Here is a 13,351-nt window from a genome sequence, read left to right on the forward strand (position 1 = left end):
CTACCTGTCAGAGTTGGCTTCTGTGATTTTGTTTCTTCCAGGAAACTTTATCCTTGCAGCTTTCTGGTTTTTATCCACAGCTTCCAAAATCTATTAAAGGCTAAGCAGTGAGCACTTCTTAGAGATGAATAGGCTTTTGGAAGCAAGAATGCAGGATCACAGGATCACAAGATGTTAGGGCCCCTCAGTTTAAGAAGGACGTCGAGACACTTGAATGTGTCCAGAGAAGGGTAACGAGGCTGGGGAGAGGCCTTGAGCACAGCCCTGTGAGGAGAGGCTGAGGGAGCTGGGATTGTTTAGCCTGGAGAAGAGGAGGCTCAGGGGTGACCTCATTGCCCTCTACAACTACCTGAAAGGTGGTTGTAGCCAGGAAGGGGCTGGTCTCTTCTCCCAGGCAACCAGCACCAGAACAAGGGGACACAGTCTCAAGCTGTGCCAGGGGAGGTTTAGACTCGAGGTGAGGAGAAAGTTCTTCACTGAGAGAGTCATTGGTCATTGGAATGTGCTGTCCAGGGAGGTGGTGGAGTCACCGTCCCTGGAGGTGTTCAAGAGGAGATTGGACATGGCACTTGGTGCCATGGTCTAGTCATGGGGTCTGTGTTGATAGGTTGGACTCTATGATCCTTGAGGTCTCTTCCAACCTTAGTTATCATGTGATACTGTGAAAGGAACTCCAGAGATCAAGTTCAACCCCCTGCCAGAGCAGGACCATAGAATCTAGCACAGGTCACACAGGAACACATCCAGACATGTCTGGAAAGTCTCTAGATAAGAACACTGCACAACCCCTCTGGGAAGCCTGTTCCAGTGCTCTGTGACCCTTAGAGTAAAGAAGTTCTTTATGTTGAGGTGGAACTTACTGTGTTTCAGTTTACATCCATTGGCCCTTGTCATATCAAAGGGGACAAATGAGAAGAGCCTGTCCCCTCCCTCTTGGCAGCCAGCACTCAGATTTATAAGTATTTGTTAGATCCCCTAAACTGAGGGGCCCAGAACTGGACACAGGACTCCAGGTGTGGCCTAACCAGTGCAGTGTACAGGGGCAGAATGACCTCCCTGCTCCTGCTGCCCACACTGTTCCTGATGCAGGCCAGGATGCCATTGGCCCTCCTGGCTGCCTGGGCACACTGCAGGCTCATGTTCAGCCTACCATCAACCAGCACCCCCAGGTCCCTCTCTACCTGGCCGCTCTCCAGCCACTCTGACCCCAGCCTGTAGCACTGCATGGGGTTGTTGTGGCCAATGTGCAGAACCCTGCACTTGGATGTGTTAAAAGCCTGCAGAGCATGAGCAGTGTGTGCCTTGCATGAAGGCAGTGATTCTAGGAATCTCTCTCACTCTGTGAAATGCCTTGGATTGCTCATGCATCAGCTGAACTTTCCCCTTTGTCGTGTTGCATTTGACTTTCAGGAATAGGCATGTAGTGTAGGTGGTTGAAATCATTGGGAAGGATTTTTTTTCAGCTGTAAACATCTGTTGTATGGAAAGGCAGGGTGGATGGGAGCAGTGAAGGGAATGGGGCTGCAGATCTGTCCCAAGAGACCTACATCCCATAACAGAAGTGCCAGTGGAACAGAGAATGGGAGGCAGCCATCTACCTGAAGAGGTCTTCAAGAAGGATGGAGAGTGGCCTTTTACAAAAGCCTACACTGGCAGGATGAGGGGCAATGGCTTCAAACTAGAGAAGAGCAGCTTTAGTTTGGATATTAGGAACTTATTCTTCACTATGGGGGTAGTGGAACACTGGAACAGGTTGCCCAGGAAGGTGGTTGGGGCTCCATCCATCGAGATATTCAAAGTGAGGCTTGACAGGGCTCTGGGCAGCCTGATCTAGTTGAGGATGCCCTGCTGACTGCAGAGGGGGTTGTACTAGGTGACCTTTGGAGGTCCCTTCCACCCCAGACCATTCTATGACTCTAGTCACCATAATTCACATGCCAGCCTTTTCTGTGGCTTTCTGCTGCTGAAGAGGCTGGTTTTATTCCAGAGTTCAAAAGCATGTTCCAAATTTAGGATGGGTGACATTAATGGTGTGACCTGATTGCCTTTAATTAACAGTGAGAGTCATCAGTGTTTATTTGAAGGAGCCAGGTTAATCTGATATTGATAGAGCATAATTGTGCTTAAATATGGCTGTATGCTTCATTTCTGTGCTAATATTAACTGAAGAATTTAAAGGAACTGAGTCAAGCTCAGATTAAAGTTTCTATTTGTAAACTCTAGAATGTTATGTGGGGTTGGAAGGTTAAGGTTAGTCTCCAGTTCGCATTGCAAAAGTAACTACTGTGGGTATAAATTAGAAATTGCCTAGTGCTTCTCCTAATTCTAAGTAGAAGCTGTATTTGTGCCTAGGAAATAACATTCTTTCACTTGTGTCTGATCCTAGAAGCCCTTGCCTATTTTAGGAACAGCATGAATAGCCCTCCTAGACTTTTGTCACTTGGAGAGTTGACTGAGAACTTCAGAGAAGGACACTTGCATTGTCGGGACAGTGTATGGTTTTAGTTTCATAGTTTCATAGTTTCATTCAGGGTTGGAAGGGACCACAAGGATCATCTAGTTCCAAACCCCTGCCATGGCCAGGGACACCCCACACTACATCAGCCTGGCCAGAGCCTCATCCAGCCTGGGCTTAAACACCTCCAGGGATGGGGCCTCAACCACCTCCCTGGACAACCCATTCCAGGGCTTCACCACTCTCATGGGGAAGAATTTCCTCCTAACCTCCAGCCTGAATCTCCCCACCTCCAGCTTCATTCCATTCCCCCTAGTCCTATCACTCCCTGAGATCCTGAGCAGTCCCTCCCCAGCCTTCCTGTAGGCCCCCTTCAGATACTGGAAGGCCACAATTAGGTCACCTGGGAGCCTTCTCTTCTCCAGACTGAACAGCTCCAACTCCTTCAGTCTGTCCTCACAGGAGAGGTGCTCCAGCCCTCTGGTCATCCTCGTGGCCCTTCTCTGGACACCTTCCAGCACCTCCACATCCCTCTTGTAATAGGGGCTCCAGAACTGGAGGCAGTACTCCAGGTGGGGTCTCACCAGAGCTGAATAGAGGGGGAGGATCACCTCCCTCGACCTGCTGGCCACACTTCTCCTGATGCAGCCCAGGATCTGATTGGCTTTGCGGGTCTGAGGCCAGACAGATCCTCTGTTGCTCCTACATTGAAGTGACACAGAGATAGCTCAAGAAGTGTCTTTCTCCTGCATATTTCCTAAACCCATATAACAGGCATGTTGAAATACAAAGGACAGTTGTGTATATGGTTATGGGATCTAAGATTCACAATGCTTAAAATTAAGTGAATGTGTCATTTGTGATCTCTATTTCAGACTGTGAACAGGTCCAACCTCCACTGTGGCTCCAGACTTTAATGAATGCCTGCAAGCAATCAAGCAATTTCAGTGTTCAGGGTGTCACTATTTCCCTTGTGATGGACTTGGTTGGATTGACTCAATCTGTTGCTCTCGTCACTGGAGAGAATCTGAACAGTGTGGAAACTGCTCAGCCTCTTAGCCCTAGCCAGGGAAGAGTGGCTGTGGTCATCAGACCTCCTCTTACTCAAGGCAACCTGAGATACATGGCTGAAAAGACAGATTTCTTCAAGGTACAATACAGAATCTCATTGCTGTTTTCTCTAGACTTCTTTTGCTGGCTGGTGAAGACTGAGTCTTGCCCACTTTACTCTCCTTGTTATGGGAAACCACCTGACTGGGTTTGTATTGTGAGAACACTTTCAATCTGTGATAGACTCTAAAGGAAAATACACAGCAAGTTTTCCCACTGTGCTGTCCTTCCTGAGTGCTTGGGTGAAAATCCCTGTTTGAAAGAGCATTTTAAAGATGTAGACTAGGATTAACCAGGTTGGAAAAAAGACCTTTGAGATTATGGAGTCCAAGAAATGAAGAGATCTCTGCATTTATGCAATTTGTGTAAGAAATCATGTGCAAGAGACAAGCAGCAGCAGCAGCAGGGTCTGTTGTGTAGTTAATTATATTTTGATGAAAATGTATTTCTGGAGGTGCCTGTGAGTGCTGACTCCAAATGAATGAAGCTTAACAAATGAATGAACATGAACTTTGCCAGAGCAGCTCAGGTGAAAGCAAATGCAAGCTGTATTTGCAGGCAAGACTACAGTGTACAATGGAATGCAATGAATATGTACAAAGTACACAGGATTTACAGGTATTTACAGTTAACAAACAGCACAAGAACTCTCCTGGTCAGAGACCAGGGGAAGCTATGAATTCTCCTGGTCAGAGACCAGGCTAAGCTACTGGCTTCTCCTGTTCTGCCCCCCCACTCCCTTGTATGGAAAGAAGGGAGGAAGGAGCAGAGAAAGTTGCTGTTAGACTTAATCAAAACAATGCAGCCAGGGTGAAGCACAAGCAAGTTAGTGTCTCTCCAGAGTGAAGAAGTGAGAAGGGAAGAATTGTTTTGGTACAACCAATCCTACAGTAAATATCTCTCCTGTGGGACTGTTTAGAATGATCTTTGTTTTCCTTTTCACACCCAGCAGTGATTTGTTTAGATTTTACTACTTCTCTGCTCAAGATCTGTGAAAAGAATTTAAAACCATAGCCTAAAACTGCCACAGAAGCAAGCTATTGCAGGGCTTCAGACAGTACCTTGTGTTCACATGAACAGAAGGGAGAGTTTTCTAAGCTGCCTTACTGGTCATCTTGTGTCATCAGATGTGAGGTCTCCCATCACTGCATAGAACTGAAGTAGTCTAAGGCAAAACAAGGTGTGATACTCACTCACCTGTCTTTCTTGCACCTTCTGTTTTCATGCACAAAGCATATAGCTTTAACCCTTTGGGACCAGTTGGGTGATGGAACTCCTCAGCATCATCAGAAGAGTGTGGAGCTCTTCTACCAGCTGCACAACCTCGTTCCATCTTCCAGTATTTGTGAAGACGTTATTAGTCAGCAGTTGACTCACCGAGACAAGGCAAGTGGCTCATGTATTTGCTAAAAGAAAATGGATCTGGTGCCTCAGAAGAGGACATCACTAACTTCAGTATTGAAAAGAACATTGTCTTACACTGATTGTTTCAGACATACTCTCCTGCTTGCATGCAGAACATCAGATTTGTCCACCCTCTGACCCTGCCACCCTCTTTTCTGTATTCCCACTCCCAAGGAAACCTTAACCTTGTGTCTGTAGTTTTCATGATGTCTTGAAGCTTCACAATCATGTGAAATGTGTTCATAGTGCTCTAGTGATTGAATGCCATTTTGTCTAGGCTCCATTCCAGTTCTCCTAACCACTCTTCCTGCCCTGTGAGAGCTCCAACAAATTTAAACACATTCTTTAATCAACTATAGTTCAGTTCTCTGCTGTGCTCCCTCCTATTTATCATAGTATCATTCAGGGTTGGAAGGGACCACAAGGATCAGCTAGTTCCAACCCCCCTGCCATGGACAGGGACACCTCACACTACATCAGACTGGCCACAGCCTCGTCCAGCCTGGGCTTAAACACCTCCAGGGACAGGGCCTCAACCACCTCCCTGGACAACCTATTCCAGGGTTTCACCACTCTCATGGTGAAGAACCTCCTCCTCACCTCCAGCCTGAATCTCCCCACCTCCAGCTTCATTCCATTCCCCCTAGTCCTATCACTACCTGAGGTCCTGAGCAGTCCTTCCCCAGTCCTCCTGTAGGCCCCCTTCAGATACTGGAAGGCCACAATGAGGTCACCTGGGAGCCTTCTCTTCTCCAGACTGAACAGCCCCAACTCCTTCAGTCTGTCCTCATAGAAGAGGTGCTCCAGCCCTCTGATCATCCTCGTGGCCCTTCTCTGGACACGTTCCAGCATCTCCACATCCCTCTTGTAATAGGGGCTCCAGAACTGGACACAGTACTCCAGGTGGGGTCTCTGATTCCTGCCTTTTGTCTTATAATTTGTCCCAATATAGCCTCTAGACTTTCTTCTACAGGAAGAAGTGTTGAGGCCTTTATAGTTCTTTAAATTTTAGCTATATTAAACTGTTTTCACAGCCCCAACAGAATGAATGAGAGAGAATGACTTGCTTACGTGCTCTGGCAACTCATGGTTGTGTGACTTCAGGAGCAGTTCCCTTCTTACCTTTCTACCAGGGGGAGGGGGTAACCATGCCAGCACAAGGGAATGTGAGCCAGTCTGTCAATCACTGCAGTTCACAGCTTGGCATATTTATAAAACTGCTGAGGATTTATAGCCTCATTTATTAGGCTGATTTGGGAACTGCTGTGCCTGCATGTGGCACTCACTCATTTCTACCAACCTTCCTGCGAAAACAGCAATTGCTTACGTCTGCCCAGCGTGGATTGCAAGGGCCTTACATGGAGTCATCTGTAGGTGTTTGAGGGGTGATATTGTTGTTCTTCATTCAGCAGGTGTTAGTGAAATGCTTTCTGTAACTTTATGTATTTTTGTAGGAGTGCTGTGTTGGCCCTTTTTGTTGTGTTGTGTTGTGCTGTGTTGGTTGGGTTTGGGTTTGGGTTTTGGGTTTGGTTTTCTCCTGTTAGAAGCAGACTAAATACAGGTGATGCGTGCTTTGCTTTCCAGAATGCTGCTGCTTCTCTTGGTTTGTGGCTTTTTTGTGGGTTTTGTTTGTTGGTTTGGTTTGGTTGTGCTGTTTGGTTTGGTTGTTTTCTGTTTGTCTGATGTGATCTGTCTTGTGTCCTTTCTGTGATTTGTTTGGCTTTTAGAGCTTTCACTGGAAATTTTCATTGCTGTAGTGCATGCTGCTTGTGTTAAGTGTTGCAAAGCCTATTACATGCTGTATGCTGGAAGTGAAATCTGGAAGTGGGCCAGATTGTCACAGTGGTGTTAACAGTTCTTAGGCTGATTGGAAGGATATATGCCTACTGTTCATTCCTTGTAAATACATGCTTTAAGAACCAGCAAGTGAAAACCTTCATCCTTTTGGCTCTGCTTATCGTCTAGTAATTGCCTTTAAACCCTGATTGTGTTTGGAAGTTATTTTAATATTCAGTATAATCACCCTGATTGTTCTGCTTGGTTTCTCACCCCCACAACTGCTTAGCATCTTCCTTGGCTCTTGGGTAAAACTATTTTAATACACATACCTATGTGTCTATTTCCCCCATTGCTGGAGGTGTTTAAGCCCAGGCTGGCTGAGGCTCTGGCCAGGCTGATGTAGTGTGGGGTGTCCCTGCCCATGGCAGCGGGGTTGGAACTAGATGACCCTTGTGGTCCCTTCCAACCCTGACTGATACTATGATACTATACTATGATACTATGTCTTTTTATCATAGTATGGCCTTTGCTGTTGTTTACAGCCTAGCTGGAATAATACTTTGCCTTGAATCAGCCACAGTAAAGAGAGGGGGAGAGAGGGGAATTAAAATTGCTACTTTAATACCAGTGTCACTGTGCAGTGTTCTGCATTTCACAACTAGCCATTAGGAGTCCTTTGGGCAGTAAGCATGTCCCTGTTTGTCCAAATACAAGTCACAGGGCTAAATTTGGCATGGTAGTGATAGACTTTATCTACATTGTATCTAGATACAAAATTCTTGCCCCTGTTTAGCCAACTTGTTTTCATTCCCCTATTTCCATAGATACTGTGTTTAATCCCATTGTTCCAGGCACTCTCTCTGCAAATTTCTCTCTCTTTTTTTTTTAACCTCTGCCTTTTCTTTCTGCTTCTGTATGCTTGAGTTTTCATACTGAAAAGCTTACCTGCTTTTTCTTCATGATCTCTTCTGGTGCCTCGAAACATGTAGATAAACCAACTGATATCAGAGCTGTGCAACCTGTGAGAATGAAATAAGCATTGTTCAAGCTAGGCCATGAAGCATGTAAAGGATTTTCAAGCTAAGCTGTGAAACTAAGGCAGCCAAGATCAAGACAGGGAAGAATCCTTTCATGGCACTAAGTTTGTCACAGATACAAATTGTTGCCTGCTACTGTTTTGTTGTTAGAAAACAGGATTTGAGCACAGAGTCAGAAAGGTTAACTTTAATACATGCATTACATCTTTTAAACTGCTGTATAGCCCTTCCCCCCTTCCCCCCCAGTGCTTATCAGAGGCTGTTGTATTCTGATAGAACTAACTTGTATAATTTGGTTCACAGAAAGTAAGAATGGAAGCTCATGCAAAGTTTGCAGTCCTATGGCACCTCACCCGTGACCTTCACATTAATAAGTCTTCTTCCTTCGGCCGCACCTTTGACAGGTTGGTGACTGCAAGCATGGCTCAGTTGAAGTAATTTTGCTTGTAAGATTTTTGACTACATTACACTGGTAGCATAGAGTGCTTACAGAACTACAGTGTTAAGTGTGGGAGCCAGGAAGGGGGTCAAGAGATAAGTTCATGTTAGCCAAAATTGTTTTCACAGTGCCGACAGCGTAGGCTGTAGGTTCATCTGGTCGCTGTAAAAGGCGGGACAAGAATGGCCACATGGTTCCTTGGCTAAAATAGTTGTCTGCATTGAACATAGTTTCTGAGTTCTTGCTGGCAACAAAAGCAGGAGACAGAGGTCAACTCAGATGCCAGTTACATAAGAATGGAAAGTAAGAGTAAAGCTAAAACAACAACGCTGCAAGTAAGCATTAAGATCTGAAAGTCCTTTTGTTTGATCTGCGTGGCTTGTTGTGTAAGATGTCATCTATGGCACGCAGCAGAGGGTTTCTGGTTTGGATTCTGCTGTCAGACTACCTTCTTAAACAACAAATAATGAATGAAACTCCATGATCCAGACTCTGAACTAGTCTTCAAGATGCAGCTAGCACAAATGTTGTGGAAAGTGCTGATTTAAATTTTACTAGGGTACACTTAGCTGTAGGAAGCAAAGTATAAAGGTTCTTATTTCTCTGGCAGTAAGTGGTGATAAATGCTGCACATAAAGCTAAGATCTTATGGCCATGTACTGCTGGAGATAGTAAAACAGTCAATAAAATTCAGAGCCCAATGATGTGTATATTATTTTTCCCCACTTCTGGATAGGATTCTAAAGGCTAAAAGTGTTAAGGAAGTGACAGTAGGAAGTGCTGAATTGTGGAGTATATTTCTCTTCATTCCTGAACAAAAGATCTTTGAATAAATTATCTTTTCTTTCCCATGCATCTGTGTGAACTGGCCTTTAAAGTTTTATCTTTCTGTGCTACACTAGCACCAAGTAGGCAACCCAAGCTTGCTATGCCACTAGCTGTACAAACACTTGAACTCACCATGCAAGTGCTACTATTACAGCAGCTGTCTTAACTGACTTTATTACTAGCTCTTTGTGGCCATTTCTTCATTAGGCTAGGATGAAATATCAAAACTTCAGGTTGTAAAGTGTAGAATCCAAAGAAAATACAATTTTATATGGAGAAAATACTGGACTGTGTAAGGACATGTTAAAATTTATCATATAGCAGATGAAAATGGGTTTATTCTGTGAGTAATATGGAGTTTGTGCTAGTCTCGTTCTTCTGTCTGTTCTAGGTCTCTGTTTATCATGCTGGACAGCCTTAATAGCTTGGATGGTTCTACATGGTCAGTAGGCCAAGCCTGGCTAAACCAAGTGCTTCAGAGGCATGATATTGCAAGGGTTCTTGAGCCCTTGCTCCTGCTGCTTCTCCATCCGAAAACTCAGCGCGTTTCTGTTCAGCGAGTGCAGGCTGAATGTTACTGGACTAAATCTCCCTATCACCCTGAAGAGGAAAATGAAAAGCACTTTATGCAGAAGTTTAGCTGTTCTGATGGTATGTACACAATGAGACTGTAGGAAGTTGCTTATTTAATATCTTTGTTTGTTATTTGCTTGCAACATTATAAAGAAGCAGTGCACGTTTTGGAGGGTGACTCACAAAGCAAAGCTGTGGAGTAGCTACTGCTTTGATGTGCATTTGTGCTTGCTGTTTCTAACTCAACTTTGAGTGTCCCAACTATCACTGAAGTTTTATTGTTCTCAAATTACATTGCTGTGTACATATTATAATGCAGAGCATCTTGTTATGCCTTCCTGAACTTAAATTGGACTTCTTGGTTAGAAGCTTAACCATATGAAATGCTCTTGTGAATTAGGACCCCTGATGCAATAAGAGCAAGTGCAGGGTCCTGCATTTGGGTCGAGGCAATCCCAGGCACAAATCCAGGCTGGGCAGGGACTGGCTGGAAAGCAGCCCTGAGGAATGAGACTTGGGGGTGCTGGTGGTCAAGAAGCTCAACAGGAGCTCTCAGTGTGCACTTGCAGCCTGCAAAGCCAATCAGCTCCTGGGCTGCATCAGGAGAAGTGTGGCCAGCAGGTCAAGGGAGGTGATCCTCTCCCTCTACTCAGCTCTGGTGAGACCCCACCTGGAGTACTGTGTCCAGTTCTGGAGGTGCTGGAAGGTGTTCAGAGAAGGGCCACGAGGATGAGCAGAGGGCTGGAGCACCTCTCCTATGAGGACAGACTGAAGGAGCTAGGGCTGTTCAGTCTGGAGAAGAGAAGGCTCTGAGATGACCTCATTGTGGCCTTCCAGTATCTGAAGGAGGCCTACAGGAAGGCTGGGGAAGGACTTCTCAGGATCTCAGGTAGTGCTAGTACTAGGGGGAATGGAATGAAGCTGGAGGTGGGGAGATTCAGGCTGGATGTGAGGAGGAGGTTCTTCCCCATGAGAGTGGTGAAGCCCTGGAATGGGTTGTCCAGGGAGGTGGTTGAGGCCCCGTCCCTGGAGGTGTTTAAGCCCAGGCTGGCTGAGGCTCTGGCCAGGCTGATGTAATGTGGGGTGTCCCTGCCCATGGCAGGGGGGTTGGAACTAGATGATCCTTGTGGTCCCTTCCAACCCTGAATGATACTATGATAAATAGGAGGGAGGACAGCAGAGAACTGAACTATAATTGATTAAAGAATGTGTTTAAATTTGTTGGAGCTCTCACAGGCCAGGAAGAGTGGTTAGGAGAACTAGAACGGAGCCTAGAAAAAATGGCATTCAATCACTAGATCTGAAGGTGTTTGCATGTATTGTGTAGTTGTAGTAATGTACTAACCATTTTTTTTGGTAAAAGAGAAGCAGACAAGATAGCCTAAGGGTTTATGGGAGAATTTTGTTGGCTTGCTAAGGTCTGCTGCTAAAGGAGTGTTGCTTTGGTTATGTGAATGTGTGTCGTTTCCTATTAACATTATTTTCTGCTGTGAAGCAGAAAGGCACTATTTGCCATGCCTTTGTAGTCTCAAGTCTCAGTAGTAGTTTAAATTCTAAGTTCTTATTCTGAAGAGCAAAATACTATGTGTGTAATTATGTTTTTAATGTGTGTGTTTTTTTTCTCCCAGCATTTTCCCATGTGCCTGTAAGCCAAGGACAACTTATTATACCTAAAGAAAGCAATGAAAAGCAGCTTGCTATGGATGAAATGGAGAACTTCAGCCTGACTGTCAACCCTCTGAGTGACAGGCTTTCCTTGTTAAGTACCAGCAGTGAGACCATACCTATGGTTGTCTCTGATTTTGACCTTCCTGACCATCAAGTTGAAATACTGCAGAGTTCTGACTCTGGTTGTTCTCAGTCGTCTACTGGAGACAACATCAGTTACGAAGTAGAAACGGAAAGCCTGAGTGCCCAAGATAGCTCTCAGACTCTGAGAGAAGACTCACCTGATGAAATCGTGCAACAAGTAGTTACAGATCTTATATGCAAAGTTGTAAGCAGTCTTGAAGAAGAGACTGAACCAGTTAAACATAGTCTGCACTCTGAGGATACTTCATGTAAATTGAGTCCTTTAGATAGCTGTGCAGAGGTGACAAAAAGCGAAGATCAAACTATTCAAAGCAGCCAGAGCAGTTTGCTTAGTGACAGCTCCCAACTGCTGTCAGCCTCAACTGAGACTGGCCTTGAGAGTTTAAGAGATGAAATGTCAAGAAATAACTCTTCACCCTGTATTGCAGAAGGCCAGCAGTCCCTCTCTGATTTCACTCTTGCTTCCAGCGAGTCGAAGCCCAGAAAGCGAAGCCACAGCAGCATTCAGTTCAGCTTTAAAGGGAAGCCGCCAGAGAAGCTGTCAGAGAAAGAAACCATTGTTAAGGAGGCTGGCAAGCAACCCGGTGCAAAACCCAAGGTGAAAATAGCGAAAAAGAAAGATGAAGAGAAGAAGAAAGCTCAGTCAGAAAAGCTGAAACAAACAAATGTCTTCTTTAGTGACGGCCTTGACTTGGAAAACTGGTACAGCTGTGGAGAAGGAGAGATTTCAGAGATAGAAAGCGATGTGGGGTCTCCAGGAATGCGGAAATCTCCCAGCTTCAACATCCACCCCTTGTACCAACACGTGCTGCTTTATCTCCAGCTCTATGACTCTTCCAGGACGCTCTATGCTTTTTCCGCGATTAAAGCGATCCTCAAAACCAACCCCTCGGCTTTTGTCAGCGCCATCTCCACCACCAGCGTCAACAACGCGTACACTCCTCAGCTGTCGTTGCTCCAGAACCTTCTAGCCAGGCATCGCATATCCGTTATGGGCAAGGATTTCTACAGCCACATCCCAGTGGATTCTAACCACAACTTCCGCAGCTCTATGTACATCGAGATCCTCATCTCCTTGTGCTTGTACTACATGAGGAGCCACTACCCGACTCACGTGAAAGTCACCTCGCAAGATCTGATAGGAAACCGTAACATGCAAATGATGAGCATAGAAATTCTGACGCTCCTCTTTGCTGAGCTGGCAAAAGTGATAGAAAGCTCTGCCAAGGGCTTTCCTAGCTTCATTTCGGACATGTTGTCCAAGTGCAAGGTTCAGAAGGTGATCCTGCACTGTCTGCTGTCTTCCATCTTCAGTGCGCAGAAGTGGCACAGCGAGAAGCTGTCTGGGAAAAACGTCGTGGCTGTAGAAGAAGGTTTCTCTGAGGACAGCCTTATAAACTTCTCTGAAGACGAATTTGACAATGGCAGCACTCTGCAGTCGCAGCTCCTGAAAGTGCTGCAGCGGCTGATTGTGCTGGAGCACAGCGTCATGACTGTGCCCGAGGAAAACGACTCGGGCTTTGACTTTGTCATCACGGACTTGGAGCACATCGGTCCCCAGCAGCCCATGACTTCTCTTCAGTACTTGCATTCCCAGCCAATAACCTGCCAAGGGATGTTTCTCTGCGCAGTGATACGAGCTTTACACCAGCACTGTGCCTGTAAAATGCATCCCCAGTGGATTGGCCTTATCACTTCCACGTTGCCTTACATGGGAAAAGTTCTTCAGAGGGTGGTTGTGTCAGTGACTCTTCAGCTCTGCAGGAACTTGGATAATTTAATTCAGCAGTACAAATATGAAACAGGACTGTCTGATAATAGGTATGCCTACATAGGGGTGCATCCTCTTTAACATCTTCATTGATGATCTGGATGAGGGGATTGAATCAGTCATCAGCAAATTTGCAGGTGGCA

The 13,351-nt window shown here is 45.6% G+C and overlaps 1 protein-coding gene across 1 annotated transcript in view; it reads left to right on the forward strand.

Moving 5' to 3' along the window:
- The window catches only part of DOP1A (DOP1 leucine zipper like protein A), a 117,587-nt gene that overhangs the window by 62,189 nt on the left and 42,047 nt on the right, over positions 1–13,351 (forward strand). The window contains 5 exon segments of the mRNA XM_068148763.1: positions 3,331–3,605; positions 4,799–4,951; positions 8,089–8,189; positions 9,444–9,703; positions 11,254–13,258. Of these exon segments, the coding sequence (XP_068004864.1) occupies positions 3,331–3,605; positions 4,799–4,951; positions 8,089–8,189; positions 9,444–9,703; positions 11,254–13,258 (2,794 nt within the window).

This window comes from Melanerpes formicivorus, unplaced genomic scaffold (genome assembly GCF_026170545.1).
Source record: "Melanerpes formicivorus ecotype bairdi unplaced genomic scaffold, bMelFor1.0.p_v2 SCAF_2, whole genome shotgun sequence".
In the NCBI taxonomy this organism is placed as follows: Eukaryota; Metazoa; Chordata; class Aves; order Piciformes; family Picidae; genus Melanerpes; species Melanerpes formicivorus.